Raw genomic sequence first — 19,148 nt, 5'->3', positions numbered from 1 at the left:
AATCTTAAAAAAAAATCATGGCATAGCTCAATATATACACCCCACTATTCTCTCCTAATCAAATGGAGCACTAAGATTTGAGATATGTGAAGTTGGACAATAAAAGAATTACTGCATATAAAATAATGTTTAAAAATAAAGAAAGTCAACTACACAAATGCTAGATCATTAATTTTTTCCATCAGCTGGCTCATCTGTCTTGCACTTCAGTTGTTCAGGTTTTTCAATATTTTCATTCTGATGACTACATTGTACCACATTTTGAAAATATGCTAGCCATACAATATACTGAAAAATGTGGGGTGTAATCAGGTAGCAGACTGATTTAGAAGATGCATAAGAAATTTACAATTTAAAGAAATTTACAGGAAATGTTCTGCTATTTTCAGTTTCATTTCCAAAATCAATTTACATGACTAGATTAGGATGTTTAGAATGTCTCAGAATTGTATCAGAGAGTCAATCTTTAAATCTCTTAAGTTTTATACTTTTCCTACTTCCCATTCGATTCTACCATTTGCCTACTCTTAAACCTCTTATGCTTTTGAGAATGCTAATGTGACCTTGCTCCAAATCTCTCTCAAAAGTTTTTCCAGGCAGTCAACAGCAATTTCCTCTCTAGTCAAAATACCGCCTGGTACTCTTCTGTAATGTGTTCCCTCAATATTTGCCGATTATGATCCTATCGGGAGGAAAAAAAAAATAGTCTGTTTTGTTAAACTCAGGCTTAACTGTTTTCTTAACAACAGTAAGTAGTAGTTTGCTGTTCCTTTTATCCAAGATATTTTCTTGATTTCCCATTAATTGAAGAGATATACAGATATAACTCACCTTACCTTTTGAGCGCAGAATGATCAGTTACATGCTTCCACCTCTTGAGACAATAAATTATAATCCAATTTATCTTGAATGCTCATTCTGGAGGTTTAGCTATGCAGTTGTTAACAATCAACATTGATTTGATGGCACATGATCAATCAGTTAATCAATATCTCAAGTGCAGGTTTGGAAAGACTACTTACAATAGTCGACTTATAACAGTAACGAAGCCTGCCTATTATTGTTGCAAGTTATGACAGCAAAACAAAGTTAGAAGGGACCTTGGAGGTCTTCTAGTCCAACCCCTTGCTCAGGCAGAAAATTCTGTACCATTTCAGACAAATAGTTGTCCAATATCTTCTTTAAAACTTGTTGTTCCACTGATTAATTGCTCTGTCAGGAAAATTCTTAGTTCTAGGTTGGTTCTCTCCTTGATGAGTTACCATCCATTGCTTCTCATCCTGCATTCAGGTCCTTTGGAGAATAGGTTCTCCCTCTTCTTTGTGGCAACCCCTTATATAGCATGTCATCCCTAGTGATCCTTTTCATTAAACTAGACCAGTGATAGTTAACCTTGTTTGGTTGGAGTGCCCAAAGTGTGTGAGTGCGCGCACAAGCACATGCCAGAACCCCCAAAATGCAATGCACCCCCCATGCATGTGCCCTGCCCCCATGCATATGTGCATGACCCCCTGCACACCCCATCCCTGTGCATGCGTGCATGACCCCACACGCGCACCGCCCCTCCACATGCCCGCCTGACACCCCCACGCATGCACGGCAGACACACAAAGACCAGCTGGCCAGCGGGTGGCATGTGCACATGCAAGGGAGAGCTGAACTGGGGTGACAGCTCGCATGCCATCAGAGAGGGTGTTGCGTGCCACCTCTGGCACATGTGCCATAGGTTCACCATCACGGAACTAGACATATCCAATTCAACAACTGTTCTTTTCATGTTTTAGCCTCCAATCCCCTAATCTTCCTTGTTGCTCTTCTCTGCACTCTTTCTAGAGCACGGGTGTCTAACTCGTCATGTCACGTGATGTTTCGCAATGTTTTTTTTCCTTTTGTGGAGCTGGGGTGGGCATGACCTGCACGACACATCTGGCCCACGGGATGCCAGTTTGACACCTCTGTTCTAGAGTCTCAACATCTTTTTTTTATATTGGTGCAAACAAAATGGATACAATATTTCAAGTGTGGTCTTACCAAAGCATTATAAGGTGGTATTAATACTTCAAGTGCTTTTTTGGCAGCTGCAGCACACTGGTGGCTCATTTTTAAGTGCTTATCCACCAGAACAAAGAGACCCCTCTCACAGGTACTACTATTGAGCCAGGTACCACCTATTCTATACGTGTGCATTATTTTTTCTTGCCTAAATACAGGTTGCCGTGACTAACCAATTTTACCATCTTTTTTTACAGTGGTTGTTAAGTAAACCAATTGTTTACTATAGGCCAGTTTTGCTAAAAACCAGAAGTAAATGTTGTTTTGGGGAGAGAAAACTGTCATAAAATGCTGTCATATGGCCATAGAGATGGGGTTTTGTTGTCAGAACTTTGGAACTGGATTCATTGGGAGATCCATGATTTCAAATGGTCACTGAGTCATAAGACAAAAACTATCTACATTTGATCTAAGCTGAATTACATATAGCTGAAAGAATACTGCTGTTCAACCCTACCTCCTCCTCCTCCTATCTCTCTCCTATTGTTTTACTATATCTATTTTTAAGATTGTAAACTCCAGGCATCCTTTTCCAAATTGACAATCCCAGAAGATCTCAAATGAGTACTCAAAATCCACAGCTTGAACTGGAAAAAGTTGCTGTAGAAAGTATGGTCCACCAAAGCTATGATCTACAAATACACTGTCAATTTAGCTGCTGAACCATTCAAGGCAGATATAGTATATAGTGATTACTGGTTTGTGCTAGCCTACATTTCTTAGATTTATGAATTTATTGTTTCTAAAGCTCACTGACTATCTTTTCTTTGCTCTTTGGAATAAGACTACTAATGATAAATTTGACCATAACTTTGTCTTTTAGTGAAACACCATGCACATTGCAAAGTATAATTTCTTTTTCTTAACATAAATGTCAGTGAAGGAAGTAGACAAAACTGAATGCAAAATATTTCATTTTTCGTAGAATAATTTATTATTATAAAACAATTTTCCCCAGGAAATTGGGGTAACTCATACCTATCTGTAAAAATGCACTTCTCCCAATGGATAGTTCAATCCCATTTCAAAATTAAAGTTACAACTTTAAGAAATGAAATTAGGGGTAAGTCAAAGAAAAGCAAAACTGGATTTCATGAAACTCAAAATAAATTTCTCAAGCAATGCTTTAGGATAAGAAAAGCCTGTCATGGAATCCTGTGAATATTAATTTCAATAATTAAATTAAGTTTAGTACAATGAGTTACTTTCATGTAAATAATAGGATCACCGATCAGAACTTACGAGAGGAATACCCCAACTTTCAAGCTGTGTCTCAAAAGCTTACTACTGCAGTTGTTATCACATTTTCTTTGTTACACACTTCGAAGTGGAACCAAGTGAGATTCAGGAATCCAGAGTTAAGAGTGGAACTCAAGAGAAACAGAGGAAACTATAAATTTGCAATATGAGTTGTTTTTTTCTAGCTGGTTCCGTGTATGGATTAAGGAATTTAGGAAAACTTGCCTTATCTGCAACAATAGCTAGGCATAAATTTTGGGAAAATTCAAAATAAGGCAAGATGGTGTTTGTGTAGTTGGCATTATCTTTTCCAGACCATTCTGTAATTTTAACCTTTCAAGGAACCTATTCTGCATTAAATAAGAATTTATGCAACTGAAACAAATCTCTTTCATACCAAATTAGGTAAATTATTCATATTCTCTATAAGATAATCTTTTTGAGAACGTCTTTACCAAAATTCATCTGGTAAACTTTTAATTCATTTTTTATTTACCTCCAGTGTTACATTACACAACACATATCTTTAAAATACTTTTATCTCTTTCTGTTTGTAAGAGAGGCAGACTTAGGCTGGTTTTTAAAAAAATATGAATAATTTTATATGTATATGCAAAATAATCTTTCTGCATAATTTGGTTGTGGAATGTGGAAAGAAGATAAATCACTGATTTGGGATTATCCTACTGTTAATATGCCAGTTAACAATAAGGTATTTTACTCAGCCTATTTGTATTGGAAAATGTCAAAATAAGGGGGGGGGGGTGATGATGCCATTCCGTATGATGGACTTAACTGCCGTAACTGGGTAGCTCTGTTGGGGATCCAACATGCAACATCAGAAATGTAAGAGAGAGAGAGAGAGAGGGAGGGAGGGAGGGAGGGAGGGAGGGAGGGAGAGAGGGAGAGAGAGAGAGAGAGAGAGAGAGAGAGAGAGAGAGAGAGAGAGAGAGAAAGGAGAATCACTGGATCTTTATTCCATTACCCTTTCTTGCAACTTTTCCAGCTTTGTTTTTGTCACAAAGCCGTTATTATCTGAAATGTACTTATTGTAAATTTGTACAATGACATCATGAAACATCTTGTACCTACCAACTCTATCCATATCCAAAAACATGTTTCATAGTATTTTTAAGAACTGAACAAAACCTGGGAAGGCTCAGGTGGTGATTTTTCTATCCCCCCCCCCTGCCCTCAGCAAACGGTGTATCCAGAATGAAGAATGAGTTGTTATGGCATGCACAACCCTGTCTTGAGGAACAGAAGTCTGCTGTCAGCAGAAATTATCTTTCTCCAACTGGAAGAGTGGAACATCACAGCCAGCATTTTTACAGACTCATGATTTAACCTTCTGCACAGATCAAGGTCAGAGCCCTGGGGTAGCTGCTCATCTCAGCACAGGGAAGCACCAGTTCAGTCTATGTCCACAATTCTGCTGCACACTGAAGTTCTATCCATCATCTAACCAGGAGCAGAAACCAGAGCCTAAACTTGTTTCTGGGTGATGACATCACGAATGCATTCATATAGATAAATATATTTATCCTAGAGGAATGAGGGTGGGGAGAGAGAGAGAAAGAGAGAGAAACACATAATACATGAGATAATGCAGATAAGCAAGATTTTTTTTTAAAAAAATTGTATTGATACTAGTGGAGGGAGGGAGAAGAATATTACTGAAGGCTGCCCCACACCACACTAGGAAATACAGGTTCACGCTAGAAGTGCTAATGTAGCATGAAGAGCTTCATATATTATCAGCATCTGCTACTGTTTTATGGTTGCAGGGGAAAAAAACCAAATCAACCACAGACTGACCACTTTGCTACATATGTGAACGTTTCCAAGGCTAAACTAATGGTCATTTCTGCTCTTATCTCCTCCTTGTTGTATTCTACAAGGCAGAGCCAGGGAGTTCTTTGATTAAATAAACTTGCATAAGTATCACAGAGTTAAGTATAAAATCTATGCAGTACATATTTTACATCCATATTTTAAGTTTCAGTCTGGGAACAGGTTGTATGCAACACCCTCTGGTGGCACAATATTGTCTTTCAACTCCCTGAAAGATTTACTCTTGTAGAAGCTCAAGGAAGTAGTGCATAAATATAATGAAGTGGCATTTGAAAATACATGACTGAAAGTCTTTACAACATATCATTAAATACAATAAATAGGCATTTGTCTTGTCTTCACAATAAAAAGGTTGTGTTTTATTCACAGTATGGTCCATATATTTTCCTAGTTCTAACTGCAACATTTTGATTTGAGAAGCTGCAATTCATCTCCAGACTGCATATTTCTTTCTGCATTGCATGTGGAAAGGACATGAACCACCAATGGCTGGAGTGTAGTCTAATATATCTGGAAGCATCAATTGGGTAAGGCTAACCTAAAACAATGGCCTGTTCCTGCCATGGTGATGAACAAGCCAAAAATGCATCTCAAATGTTCCTGATAAGAATGTTCTGGAGCACATCTGATACATTTTTGCTTCTTTTAGCTTTATTTCAAAACAAACATATTTGGTCATCAGAAAAGATATCTGCACAGTTAAGGGGACAGTGGCCTGTGCAGGGACAGGCTTTAAGGGCATAGCAATCAGGATGAGTCTAGATCCAGCTCTCTGCTTTACTTACCAATGATGGTGTCATGAGACAACAGCTCCTCACCAGCCTCAAAACAACACCGTACACATCCACATTTTTTTCTCCTTTCATCTGCTGCAGCAGAGTATCTAAGGCAATGAGTATGCCCATCTGGCCTACACCTCCCGAACTGGGAAAGAAGTAAGAATTAGTAGGGGTTGACTTATAACTATTATATAAGGTAAAGGTAAAGTGTTAGGTCGGGTGAATGAAGGCACACTCAGGCTTCAGAGTAACAAACAGCTCTTTATTAGCACAAGTCAACAATGTACAATCCAGCGAAGGTTCAGTCTGACAGCAGCCCTTTTATAGGGAGCTGTCAGACCCTTCGACCAATCAGATTGAATCTCTGTTCCCGCTGGAACAGAGGACCTTGGTGTAAACCATTACCAATGTTTCTGGTATCTAACATAGAAGTTCCCCCTGCACATGCGTGCTAGTAATTCCTGACTCTAGGGGGTGGTGTTCATCTCCGTTTCAAAGCCGAACAGCCAGCGCTGTCCAAAGACGTCTCCATGGTCATGTGGCCAACATAACTAAACACCGAAGGCGCATGCAACGCTGTTACCTCCCCACCAAAGGTGGTCCCTATTTTTCTACTTGCATTTTTATATGCTTTTGAACTGCTAGGTTGGCAGAAGCTAGGACAAGTAACGGGAGCTCATTCCATTACGTGGCGCTAAGTCACTGAGCCACCGCATCCTTAATTGTTGTATACTGACATCCAATCTAGACAACAGGGAGTATTTAGTATTTACCAATCCAAGACTGATACCCAAGAAAGATACCCTTGACCCAGGATGGGATTTGGGCTCTTACCTGCAATGCAGAACTAAAGGGCTGGTCCTCTTCCGGTATGGCACTAGCTGTCTGACCACAGTGAGAAAACCCACCAGAACCTCAGGATCTGGCAACTCTTCTCCTTCCCCCAAAGGAAATCGGAACTGTTGCAACACTCTTTCCTTTGCCTTTTTCTCCTGACAAAGCAATGAGGACATCATCAGTGTAAGCACAGTACACGAATTAAAAATTCAGTGTAACTCAGAAGCTTAGGTACAATTGAGGAGGAGTAAGCTATAAGCACACTGTGAGTTTAAAAGCAAAGAAATCAAGACAGTGCATGTTCATCTTCTACCATAAGGAGAATCAGAAACAGCAAACAGGAGTTGAACTAACTCTACAGGATTCCATTTGCTTTCACTTCACATGGAAACAACGGGGCTTCTACCTCCCTATCTCCAACCAGCATTAAACATAATCAGAACTTATAGTTCTGTCTGGTGTGTGTGTGTGTGTGTGTGTACACATACATACACACACATATATGTGTATGTGTGCGTGCGTATGCATATATATTCACAAGATAAATATATAAGTCACATACAATAAAACCAAATTTCAAGAATATGAGCATGTAAAAACAATAAAAAGAACCGCAAATCCAGAAAGGATTTTGGCGAAGGGGTGTTCTTCACTTAAAACATAGTAATTAGCTTCTAATCACGGAGCAGATCCATTTAATTCCTCCAAGAAAAAACAACAACACTTGAGTTCCTCCAAAGAAAATATAACATCTCCCACATTATCTTCCTAGCTTTGCATTGACTGGCAATTCCAGGACAATAAAGTGCTATCTGAAGAATAAATAAAAAAGGTCCATCTACCACCATGAGCCACAAACTGAAAAAGAGGGAAGTTGACATCTTCAGTTTCTGAATTTTACTTAGTTCACAAGCATCTCTAGTCAAGCTCATTTAATCATCCACGTGCTGTGCCAGCAAGCCATCTCTGTGCATTGGGGTTCATGTTTCCACAACAGTCCACTGACCAACTCACGTACATATTTTAGTCTGAGCTGAACACAAGGCCATCCTGAAATGATCTTTTCAGGCCCTTGCTGTATGGTGAGCATCTCTGTGCAGACAGGTTCACCCTCCGATGGCCAGCATGACTTATCTGGAGCCTATGGGGGGAAAGGGGGTACAGCAGTTACAAATCTGTGTTTCCAGTAGGACTAATAGCATAGTTATTGCTGGTTATTCAAAGTCTTTTGAGTCAAGAAAAGATCCATACAATCAACTTCCTATTCCCCACATAAAATTCATAACACTGGAGTACACAGCCAAATGATTGTCGTTGGTTGTTACTGAAGTAATGCTTCTCACATGAATATTTTGGCAGAGCTCATTCAAAACCCATCCCCATTCATTTAAAACAAATAGGTGTCCTTTTGTTATTGCTAATAAACAAGGCAGTCTTCACCCTACTGGAGGTCCTACAGAAGGACTCCTAAACATGGCAGCAGGGATAGTTATTTAGTGATATAATTTGCATGTTGCCAATTTGAGGCAGCTAATATTTTTTAAAAAGGGAAAAAAACCTGTCTTTGTCCTTAAAGAAAAATAAACAAGCCCTCTTATAAAATAAATACAACATCAGCATAATACAAAAAAGAGGAAATATACAAAGTCATGGATTTTCCCAGTTGAATCACGGTTTGGAACAGTCAGGCCTTAAGTGCTCTCCTGGAAGCCAGAAGGGATGGAACAGACTAGATCTCTGTAGAGAAGGAATTCCAGTGTGGGAGTGCAATGGAAAATGCCTATTTCTGAAGTAATATCTGGTGGTATCGTCATATAGAAAGGACTTATAGAAGGAGTTGGCGCTATTCAATTGGCTCATAAAAGGTAAAGGTAAAGGTTCCCCTTCACATGCATGCTAGTAATTCCCGACTCTAGGGGGCGGTGTTCATCTCCGTTTCAAAGCCGAAGAGCCAGCGCTGTCCAAAGATGTCTCTGTGGTCATGTGGCTGGCATGACTAAATGTCGAAGATGCACGGAGCGCTGTTACCTTCCCACCAAAGGTGGTTCCTATTTTTCTACTTGCATTTTTACGTGCTTTCATACTGCTAGGTTGGCAGAAGCCGGGACAGGTAATGGGAGCTCATTCCGTTACACAGCACTAGGGATTCGAACTGCTGACCTTTCTGATCGACAAGCTCACCGTCTTAGCCACTGAGTCACATGTCCCCAATTGGCTCATATGGGCAGATAAATAATGGAGATGCTTGCACAAATAACCAAAAACCATATTGGTCTTGAAGGTGACAACTAAATTGCATCCAAAGTTGTCTGACAGCCACTGCAGTTCCCAGAGCACTGAGATATACCATCACAAACCAGGTCACTGCATTCTGAAACAGCTGTAGCAGCTTCCAAGTGCTTTTAAAAGGCAGCTTTGGTGTTATTTAGGCAGGAGGTGACTAAGTCATGAGTGACTGTGAGCAGGATTTTTTCTCATGAGTCATAACTAAGAAGGATGGTATTACCTATACAGGAATGTCTCAAGCTTTTGGCCTTCTTCATGAAGGAACATCACACTTCCCACTTTCATGGAAGAATGACTCTTATGTCATTATCTTAGTAGCATTTCCATCAATCTTAAGTATAAACCTCTCATATTATTCTGCATTGCTGAATCATTTAACACCATTATCCCAGAATGGCCCCTCTTTAGGCTTCTGTGAACTTATATGATGACTATCTTACCGGACTATTCATCTGCCTGGGTAGCAAAGTGATGATAGTGTGGACACCACGTTCCCAGATTAATCCCCAGAACTCCTCCAGGGCCAGCTTGTCAGGTCCTTCTATAGCAATATAGTCCTTGGCTGAATTGCAGCCCTGTCATATTAAAAAGACATAAACTAATTAACAACACAAGAATTTTGTTTATATAATTTGCTTGCAAAAAACAAATGCAAAAAATTATGGAAGCAAATGACATTAGGCAGGTTTGGTCTAATATTGGGAAAACAAGGTAAACCTCATCTAAGTCTGATCTACGTTTTAACATGCTATTATAAAAGTACAGATGAGTTACACAATTGAGTTTTAAATGCCAGAAGTTGCTGAAACTAGTACTAGAAACAAAATCTTCTGCCTCCAATATAAGTAGCCTTATGGTTGGGCAGGATGTGTCGGCAACTGGGAATACAGAAGGATAAGGCTCTATGTATTCGGCATTCAGTTTTCCCCACTTAATCCATAAATTATTGTACGGTACTACACCTGACAGCCGTGACCAGGGGGGGCTTTTACTAGGTTCACCTGGTACCCCGGTTGCGCCCCTTCCTGGATCAGGATGCCCTGTGCACAGTCACTCACATCCTCGTCCTTTCTCGCCTGACTATTGTAATGCATAGGGCTGCCCTTGAAGAGCACCCGGAGGGTCCAACTGATCCAGAATGTGGCCACGCGGGTTATCATGGGGGTACCTAGGTGCTTCCATGTTACACCCCTTTTAGGTGGCCTACACTGGTTGCTGGTTGTTTTCCGGGTGCGATTCAAGGTATTAAATATTATGTTTAAAGCGCTCCATGACTTAGGCCTAGGGTACTTGCGAGACCACCTACTGCCACCGGTAGCCTCCCACTGTCCAGTACGATCCCACAGAGTTGGCTTCCTCAGGGTGCTGTCGGCCAGGCAGTGTCGGCTGGCGACCCCCAGGGGGAGAGCCTTCTCTGTGGGAGCGCCTTCCCTTTGGAATGAGCTGCCCCCAGAGCTTCGCATAATTCCCGACCTCCGGTCCTTCCAGCATGCCCTAAAAAGTTGGCTTTTCCAGCAAGCTGGCCTGGCCTGAATAAAATAAATTATTAATTTTAATTTAATTTCTAAATCTCATTGTAAATGTCTATTGGTTTTTTTTGATAGTCTACTTAATCTTTCTTTTAACTTTTGTAATATGTGTTTTTATGTTGTGCGCCACCCTGAGTCCTTTGGGAGAAGGGCGGCATATAAGTCCAATAAACCTAAACCTAAATCTAAATCTAATGCTGAACGTTCTTTTGCTTTGAGTAAATTTCTACCAATGCAACTAAAGTGGCTGTCAGGCCTGCAGTCATATTCCTTGCTGGATCTTTGGCCTGCGACACACTCTAATATTTTACTATGCTGTTTCATTAGTGGGGAATTGGGAGGGAGAATAGTAAGGAGTAGAATGTGTTGTCAAAATAAAAGAAAAATCCTTTCTAGAAAGCCAAGGTCATTCTTTGTCTCTGCACCTCTGAGCTTGACCGGAACTGGATGGGTGGAACTGCCAGCGTGGCAGTGGAAGATTCAACCATGTGATGGACATGTGGGTGTGTGTGGGGGCAAGATCATTAACTTTGAACTGGGTGGGGAAACCCAGGAAGCTCAGATTCGGATTTCCACAGATGTGTCAACATGTCTCTCTTAATAAATTGGAAGTTTGAGGAAAGTTCTGCCTTGGACTCTGATTTAAGTTTGGATGATATTTAGAATGCTGACAGTGGCATTTAACAATTTAGCAAAAAATAGTATCTTGTGAGATATGTTGGATATCCTTACCTCTTACAGTTTATACATTAATATATTTTTAGACCTGTTTTGGCTCAAGTCTCTAGATCCAATCTGACAGATTTACTCTAGATTATCAAGACACTTTGGATTTCTAAATATGCCCTCAGAAGCATTTGCAAATGATTCCTGTTTTATGTTAATTTGCATGCTTTAAAATTGAATTTTCTTCATCAGTATCTTCGTTATTAATAGACATATTGAGCTAAGATTTTCTGCATAATCCATTATCTGTTCCCGCCTTGACAAGAATTATTGTGTAATAATAATAATTGCAAAAGGCAACTTTACTTGGAACACCTTACATCCTGTGACAATACCTTTTTACAGTGTGTGTGTGTGTGTGTGTGTGTGTGTGTGTGTGTATGCACAGACAGACAATAAGGCCAAAGTGGTCCTAGTGGTGGTAAGATCACTTGTGGCTGTGACTCCTAAGGTGGAAGAGTGGCTCCAATGGACCCCACGTACAACACCAGAGCTCTCTGTCCAGAAGAGGAACAAGTAAGATACTGCGCAGAACCTTCAAACTCCCGGCCCCAGTTAGAGTACCCAAGATTGGGGAAGACCAGAGGTGGGTTGCTTCCAGTTTGGCCTGGATCGGGCGAACCAGAAGTGTCAGTGGCAGGAGACTCCGTCCACCCGAACACTTCTGCGCATGCGCAGAAGCATCGCACGTGCACAAGCAAACTGGTAGTAAAAAAATGGGAACCCACCACTGGGGAAGACACACACACACTACATAGGGGCAAGAATGGGATTTTTAAACTATATATTAATCTATGTCTTTTAGATTAATAGAAGCAATATAGAAAAATTAATATGCATGTGAATTATTCCTTTTATAAATAAAACAAGCAGCAAAGAAATACTTTTGCAATAACAGAAAGCAGAAAGAAGAGAATATAAAGTATAGTGGACTCACAGGGATAAACCAGACATGTGCAAGATCTGAGAATGGATCTCGATCCAGTGGTAAAAACTTCACTTTAGAGCGATCATCTGCAAAACAGACTTAGTGTGAAGGACAATGGTTGGAAGATGTTGTGTATAATGTTCAGTTGAGTGCATACAGCACTACGCTTATCATCACATCTCTTTTATCTCAAGCCTAGTTAATTTAGCTCTTTTGTTATAGTTCTTGCTAGGGACTCTACACGTCTCAGAGCAATTAGCCTTTTTCTGTCAAGGATTTTGCTTAGGCTGTAACTTTTTTTTTCTGAGAAAGCCTAACCTCTGGGAGAGCCACAACTAAAGTAATGACTTCCTACAAATTGCTGGACTATCATACTATTGAGCATGATATCCTTCTGAGATACTTCTGTGGGTTGGGGAATGGGGGCATCTTTTACCTTCTTTCTTCCCTTGGTTCTAATCAGTGTTATTTGGAGATGGGTTGTGCCCTAGGCTCCCCCTTTGTGGGGTACCACACAGTTATACCCCCCCCCCCTTTTTTCAATATTTATAGGGCAATTGGCCAAGGTTATCAACAGGTTTGGGTTTCGGCATTACCAGTATGCTGTGATATTCAATTATATTTTTTGATCTTGGAATGGTTAAGAGTTCCATCACCCAGAGGCTGGGCAAGAGAAACTGTCTCTGATTCAATCCTACCAAGATTGAATAGCTTGGGTATTTGGGCTATCCTGATCTGGGGATATTATAGAGAAATATTTTTAATTTGACACAGGGATCAGTACATTGATCCCTCAAACTTTCCAATCTGCCTTAACCAATCGCAGCTGCATAAATCCAGACAATGGATATACTGTAATTAAGAAAGACAAAGTGTCCCACCATTTAATAGTTGCTAGGTTGACAGGGGCAAAAGTTCTTTAAGGAACAAATAGTAAAACAAAAATAGTGATTGGAAAGTCCAGACCTTATAAGCACCCCATCAAACATCAGCTTATGAAATTAATGGCAAATTTCAATCAGAGAAAACTTTATATTACTGCCCTTATTGCGTCATATGGAAAGGTTATAGGGCAGCAGCTCAGCATGATCCCAATTCGGATGCATATGAAAGACATGCTGTGGGGACAGCACGATTTATGCTGATATGATTTACTTCCCTATGATTGGACTCTGGCTCCATAGGAAATCACAGCTGAGTGGCTATGTGGATGAGTCCTTTATTCTCCTTAAGCAAACATCTAAGACATGTTTTTATTGGCTACAAAACTCTATCACTCACATGGTATCTTGCTGGAGCTAAGGTTGATTTGCTGATTGACAGAGGGTGGTATGGCAGAATTTATTTCCTCTTTTGCAACTTCCAAGAGCATCTGCTGAAGACAAATGCAGCAGAAAAGGAAAACTTAAGAATAGAAAATTGCTAGGTAAAGGTTCCCCTTGCACATATGTGCTAGTCATTTCCAGCTCTAGGGGTGGTGCTCATCTCTGTTTCAAAGCTGAAGAGCCAGGGCTGTCCGAAGATGCCTCCATGGTCATGTGGTTGGCATGACTAAATGCCGAAGGCACATGGAACGCTGTTACTTTACCACCAAAGGTGATTCCTATTTTTTATACTTGCATTTTTACATGCTTTCGAACTGCTAGGTTGGCTGAAGCTGGGACAAGTAACAGGAGCTCACTCTGTTACATGGCGGTAGGGGTTCAAACCGCCAAACTTCCGACCTTTCTGATCAACAAGCTCAGCCCTGGCTTAATTGACATTCTTTTTATTCACAAAGAGCATGGCAAAATCCTGTCCCTGCGGGTATGGGAAGGATCAATACATTAACTATGCTCCTCAGTATTTCCAAACATATAGCCAAATGTCTGTAAGTCACTGGGAGTTGGGCAGCCTATAATTTATAACAAACAACAACAATAAAGGTCATATAGATTGGAATGCGCAGCTTTTGTGCATTCAACACCTTATGTTTTAAACAAAAACTGTTGAGGGAGAAAAACTCTACTTGAAAAAATACATGGAACAACATACCATGTTTTCCCGAAAATAAGACAGGGTCTTATTTTCTTTTGACTCCCAAAATAAGCACTTGGCCTTATTTTCAGGGAGGTCTTATTATTTTTGAGGTGCAAGTGTGGTCACCTCATGGCTGCTGCCATATTGCAATATTTTTAGGGAAGGCTTATTTTCGGGGGAAGCCTTATTTTAGCACATGCGCTCAAAAGTCCAATTGGGCTTATTATTCGGGGAGGTCTTATTTTGGGGGAAACAGGGTAGGAAAGTAAATATAGAAAACTGCATTAAATACTGAGGCTTCATTTAACCCAGTACTTTAGACACTGGTTAACTGGAGTTCTAATGACTTCAGAAAAGTACTTCTCAGCCCTGTCTAGTCATGTTGTTATCGAACTTTGGCCTCTGCTATGGATTTATACCCAGGAAGAATTTTCCTAAACTCAACATCCTAATGCCAAAATCTTACCTCATATTCCTTTAGGAAGCCAGCATTGGACTGAGAAGAGTTTTTTGCATGGTGCTGAACAAAACTTTTGAGAGAGACTGGATGGGAGCTTGAAAAGACAATAAACAAGTTTACTTAGTTGCTGATTGCAGTAATTTAACATCATAGCTGACTATTTTACACAGAAAAATCAGCACCTATAAATATCCTGTATTGTTGGTTGATATTACTGTAGACATCATATTGTACTGTATGTACTGTAGACACAGAGCAGACATCAGTATGCTGGGCAAAGTACTAATGAAGATTAAGAATAAAAGTGGATAATTCTATAATTGTTCTGAAAGGAAGCTGATGTTATTGTAATGCAGGGCAAGGCAAAAATATTTCCTATTAGTACATGCATGGATATCTGATTTCCAAAGGTTCTTCTCAATGTGAAATAAAAGTCCCCAGATTTGTTCCCCTTAGCCTTATACATGTACAAACTCTGATCGGGCACAATAGAATGCTGATCTGCTTGAAGATGAGACATAAGAAAGTTTTCATGGTTGATCATTTTTGTAGGGTAAGCACTATTAGGCTAAGAATGATAGATATGTTGGGGGACCTAACAAGGGATTGTATGTGTGGAAAGAAACTTACATCTCTGACAGGCCAATGAGTGGATCTTCAGAGATCTTCTCTAGGATGCAGCTATGCAGGAAAATGTATTGCCCCTGGGAAGCAGAACATAGGGTTTATCTACACAGCACATTTTGAAATAGAAATGCTACATTTAATGTTACTGAGGTGCAAAACTGAGAGTTTTTTTCATCCCCCGTGTGGATTATCAAAACTACAGAAAAGTTTAACCCTGGGGATTTAAGTAGGAGACAAAGATAAGCAGGACAAGTTTGAAAGACTGTAATCCAGTTGGTGATACTGTGAATGATCTCTAGATTTGATAGGATCTCGCACACCATATCTTCTCACATTTTCTATGTAGCACAATTTCCTACTGAGCCCTCATTTTGAAATACCTGCTTCTTATAACATCTGAAACATGTATCTGATCTCTTACAATAATTCAATTACTTTCCTGCTGAAAATTGGCAGGACACAGTTTTGCAACTGATCTTTAGCACCATCTCAGGGGCCGCAAACAGCCACACAAAAAGGGAAGAAAACTGTATGTGGATAGTTGCAGAGCTAAGAGAGAAGTTCAGATTTTCTCACCAGTGTCTCTATCATACAATGTCGATTCATTCGAAGACTGTAAACAGTATTGAAGATATCAACCAGCTTCTCATGCTTTAATTGCTGTAGGAGCCGATCAAGGGCAACGAAGGTACCGGTGCGACCCACTCCTGCACTGCAATAGAAGGAAAACCAGGGATTCTCTCAGTGAAAAGTTTCACGTTTTGGTTCATTTTACCCATCCTCACCACCATTCTTTCAAAATCCAACATACAAGGGAACTGGACAAGAAGTAACTCCTCTTCCTTCAGAAGATGAGGAAGATGTAATACAGTTCTTGTAATTGAGACCTTCTCATCGCCATGGTTAAAAAGCATTCCTTTGGTTTTTTTTTTAGCATGGGCAGTATTTTCATAGCCAAGAGTTATACTTAACATTTCTGGGGGATGAAGATCAATAAGTAAAGAAACACATCTCTTTATTGAACAAGGATGTCTTTGAAGGAGATTTTGGAAATTTAGTTCTTGTTTTTAACCGAAATATTCTAAAAAGAAAAAAAGGGAGAGAGCATTCATGGCAGTTGATTGCAACTTACCTACCATGTACCAGGATAGGTCCACATTCATTTACACTCTGCATATGTGCTCGTACCAGCTCTATGAAAGCAATCATGGAGATGGTAGACTCAGGAATACCATGATTAGGCCATGCTGTGTAGTGTAAGTGACTCAATCTTCGTTCTATATTTAGTCCTTTCTGTAATAGGAAAGGACTATGTTAATGTCTATGACAAGAGATCAGGTAATGCTCTAGGCCAACAAAGAGAATTAACAGTCTGGCAGAATCAAATGACTGTGTTATCACATGTTATATCACAGACTAGGTCCTACTGTTAAAATTGCAGGTGAATACCAGGCTTGCCCTGGCACTATGTGAGATAATTTTGTTGGATTTTAACTATTGCAATGAAGAAAGCTGATCCAGGAAGAGGCCCTACTACTAAGTATCAATATCACAGCACAATGATTAACAGAACTTATTTGCTGTTTTGATTTGGGAAGTTTTGGGAGTGCTTTGCAGGGCTTCCACTTACATGCTGCAGTTTAAATTCCCGTGTTGTCCACTCATCAGCAAAATTCTCAGCAAGCAGATGAATGCTAATTTCTCCAGAAGAGACAGGAGAGATGTCTGTTGGCCAGTAGTATTCACATAATACCTATAAAAAAAATAGGACTGTTAGCACATTTTCAAAAGTTTAGAAGAAAGAGTAGTTTAAACAATGTTAGTAAAAAATAGCCATGCCAACACTAAATTTATTTATTTATTTATTTATTTATTTATTTATTTATTTATTTATTTATTTATTTATTTATTTATTTATTTATTTATTTATTTATTTATTTATTTATTTATTTATTTATTTATTTATTTCTTAGATTTTTAGACCGCCCCCTCTCCCAAAAAGGGACTCGGGGCGGTGTACAGTCAATGCAAATAAAATACAGTCATAACAATAAAATACATTTAAAATACATTTAGAGGGGGAGATAGACTGTACAAGAAATAAATACCTAAAAACATCCCAATTAAAACCCCAAACCCAATTAAAATAAATCCCCGGGAGGTAAAACTAAGAAAGTGCCAGGCCAGCTGATTGAAATAGGTGAGTCTTTAACTTTTGACGGAAGGAACGGAGGTCGGTGGTAGTTCGAATGTCAGGGGGGAGGTCGTTCCAGAGGGTTGGGCCCATCACAGAGAAGGACCTACTCCTAGGTGTCGCCCGCTGGCATTGCCTAGCGGACGGCACCAGGAGGAGCCCCTCCCTGTGTGAGCGGATAGGTCGCAGGGACGAGTGTGGTAGGATGCGATCCTGCAGATAACTAGGTCCTGTGCCATGGAGCGCTTTAAAGATGGTGATCAATACCTTGAAACGCACCCGAAAGGCCACAGGTAGCCAGTGCAGTTCACGCAGGAGAGGTGTTACGTGGGAGTAACGTGTACTCCCCATAATAACCCACGTGGCTGCATTCTGAACTAGCTGCAGTCTCCGGATGCGTCCCAAGGGAAGCCCCATGTAGAGAGCATTGCAGTAGTCCAGGCGAGACGTCACCAGCGCATGAGTGACCGTGCGCAGGGCACTCCGGTCCAGTAGGGGGCGCAATTGGTGCACCAGGCGAACCTGGTGGAACGCCCCCCTTGCCACGGCTGCCACATGGTCCTCCATTGACAGCCGGGCATCAAGGAGGACGCCCAAATTGCACGCCCGCTCCACAGGGGACAGTTGTTCGCCCCCTATGGCCAGCGATGGGGTCAGCTGGCTGAACCGAGGTGCCGGTACCCACAGCCACTCTGTCTTGGAGGGGTTGAGTTTGAGTCTGTTGTCCCCCATCCAGACCCCGACGGCTTCCAAACACCGGGACATCACTTCGACAGCCTCGTTGGGGTGGTTTGGGGTTGAAATGTACAGCTGAGTATCATCAGCGTACAGATGGTACTCAACCCCAAAACCACGGATGATCTCACCCAGCGGCTTCACATATGCGTTGAACAGGAGGGGCGAGAGGACCGACCCCTGTGGCACCCCACAAGTGAGTGGCCTCAGAGACGACCTCTGCCCCCCTGTCAACACACATTGCTTCCGGTCGGAGAGGTAGGAGCCGAACCACCGCAAAACGGTGCCTCCGACTCCCATCCCCTCCAACCGGCGCAATAGGATACCATGGTCGATGGTATCAAAAGCCGCCGAGAGGTCTAATAGGACCAGGATAGAGGAACAACCCCTATCTCTGGCCCTCCAGAGATCATCAACCAACGCGACCAAGGCTATCTCAGTGCTGTGCCCGGGTCGGAAGCCGGACTGGCGTGGGTCTAGATAGTCGGATTCGTCCAGGTGTTGTGGAAATTGCTGCGCCACCACATTCTCAACAACCTTCGCCAAGAAGGGGAGGTTGGAGACTGGACAATAATTAGCTAGCTCCATTGGGTCGAGCGAAGGCCTCTTGAGCAAGGGTCTCACCACCGTCTCTTTCAAGGTGGTTGGTAAGTATCCCTCACCCAGTGAGGCGTTCACCAGGCCCAGGAGCCAGCCTCGTGTCACCTCCCAGGCTGCCAGCACCAGCCAGGAGGGGCACGGGTCCATTAAACATGTGGAGGGTCGCAGCCGTCCACGCAACCTGTCCAAATCCTCGGGGGCAACAGAGTCAAACTCCTCCCAGAATGGTCTCTCAAGACTCGCTGTTGGCGGCTCGTCTGGTCCACTGACGGAGGTCCACCCG

At 41.2% G+C, this 19,148-nt stretch overlaps 1 protein-coding gene across 3 annotated transcripts in view; it reads right to left on the bottom strand.

The window, feature by feature from the left end:
• Positions 1-2,973: 2,973 nt before the first annotated feature.
• LOC309388662 (receptor-type tyrosine-protein phosphatase V-like) overlaps positions 2,974-19,148 on the bottom strand; it is a 69,538-nt gene continuing 53,363 nt past the window's right edge. For 2 of the 3 annotated variants that reach the window (XM_081946173.1, XM_081946171.1), the window contains exons 26-37: positions 16,967-17,089; positions 16,469-16,629; positions 15,913-16,048; positions 15,340-15,413; positions 14,716-14,803; positions 13,512-13,605; positions 12,240-12,316; positions 9,488-9,622; positions 7,780-7,902; positions 6,759-6,916; positions 5,931-6,069; positions 2,974-4,836 (exon numbers count right to left, since the gene is read on the bottom strand). In XM_081946173.1, the coding sequence (XP_081802299.1) occupies positions 4,777-4,836; positions 5,931-6,069; positions 6,759-6,916; positions 7,780-7,902; positions 9,488-9,622; positions 12,240-12,316; positions 13,512-13,605; positions 14,716-14,803; positions 15,340-15,413; positions 15,913-16,048; positions 16,469-16,629; positions 16,967-17,089 (1,368 nt within the window). In that variant the 3' untranslated portion in view covers positions 2,974-4,776. The remainder of the gene's footprint in view (positions 4,837-5,930; positions 6,070-6,758; positions 6,917-7,779; positions 7,903-9,487; positions 9,623-12,239; positions 12,317-13,511; positions 13,606-14,715; positions 14,804-15,339; positions 15,414-15,912; positions 16,049-16,468; positions 16,630-16,966; positions 17,090-19,148) is intronic. The other variant, XM_081946172.1, reaches the window with a different exon arrangement.

This window comes from Natrix helvetica (genome assembly GCF_964273705.1).
Source record: "Natrix helvetica genome assembly, chromosome: 3".
Taxonomy (NCBI): domain Eukaryota; kingdom Metazoa; phylum Chordata; class Lepidosauria; order Squamata; family Natricidae; genus Natrix; species Natrix helvetica.
This window is presented reverse-complemented; position numbering and strand designations above follow the sequence as displayed.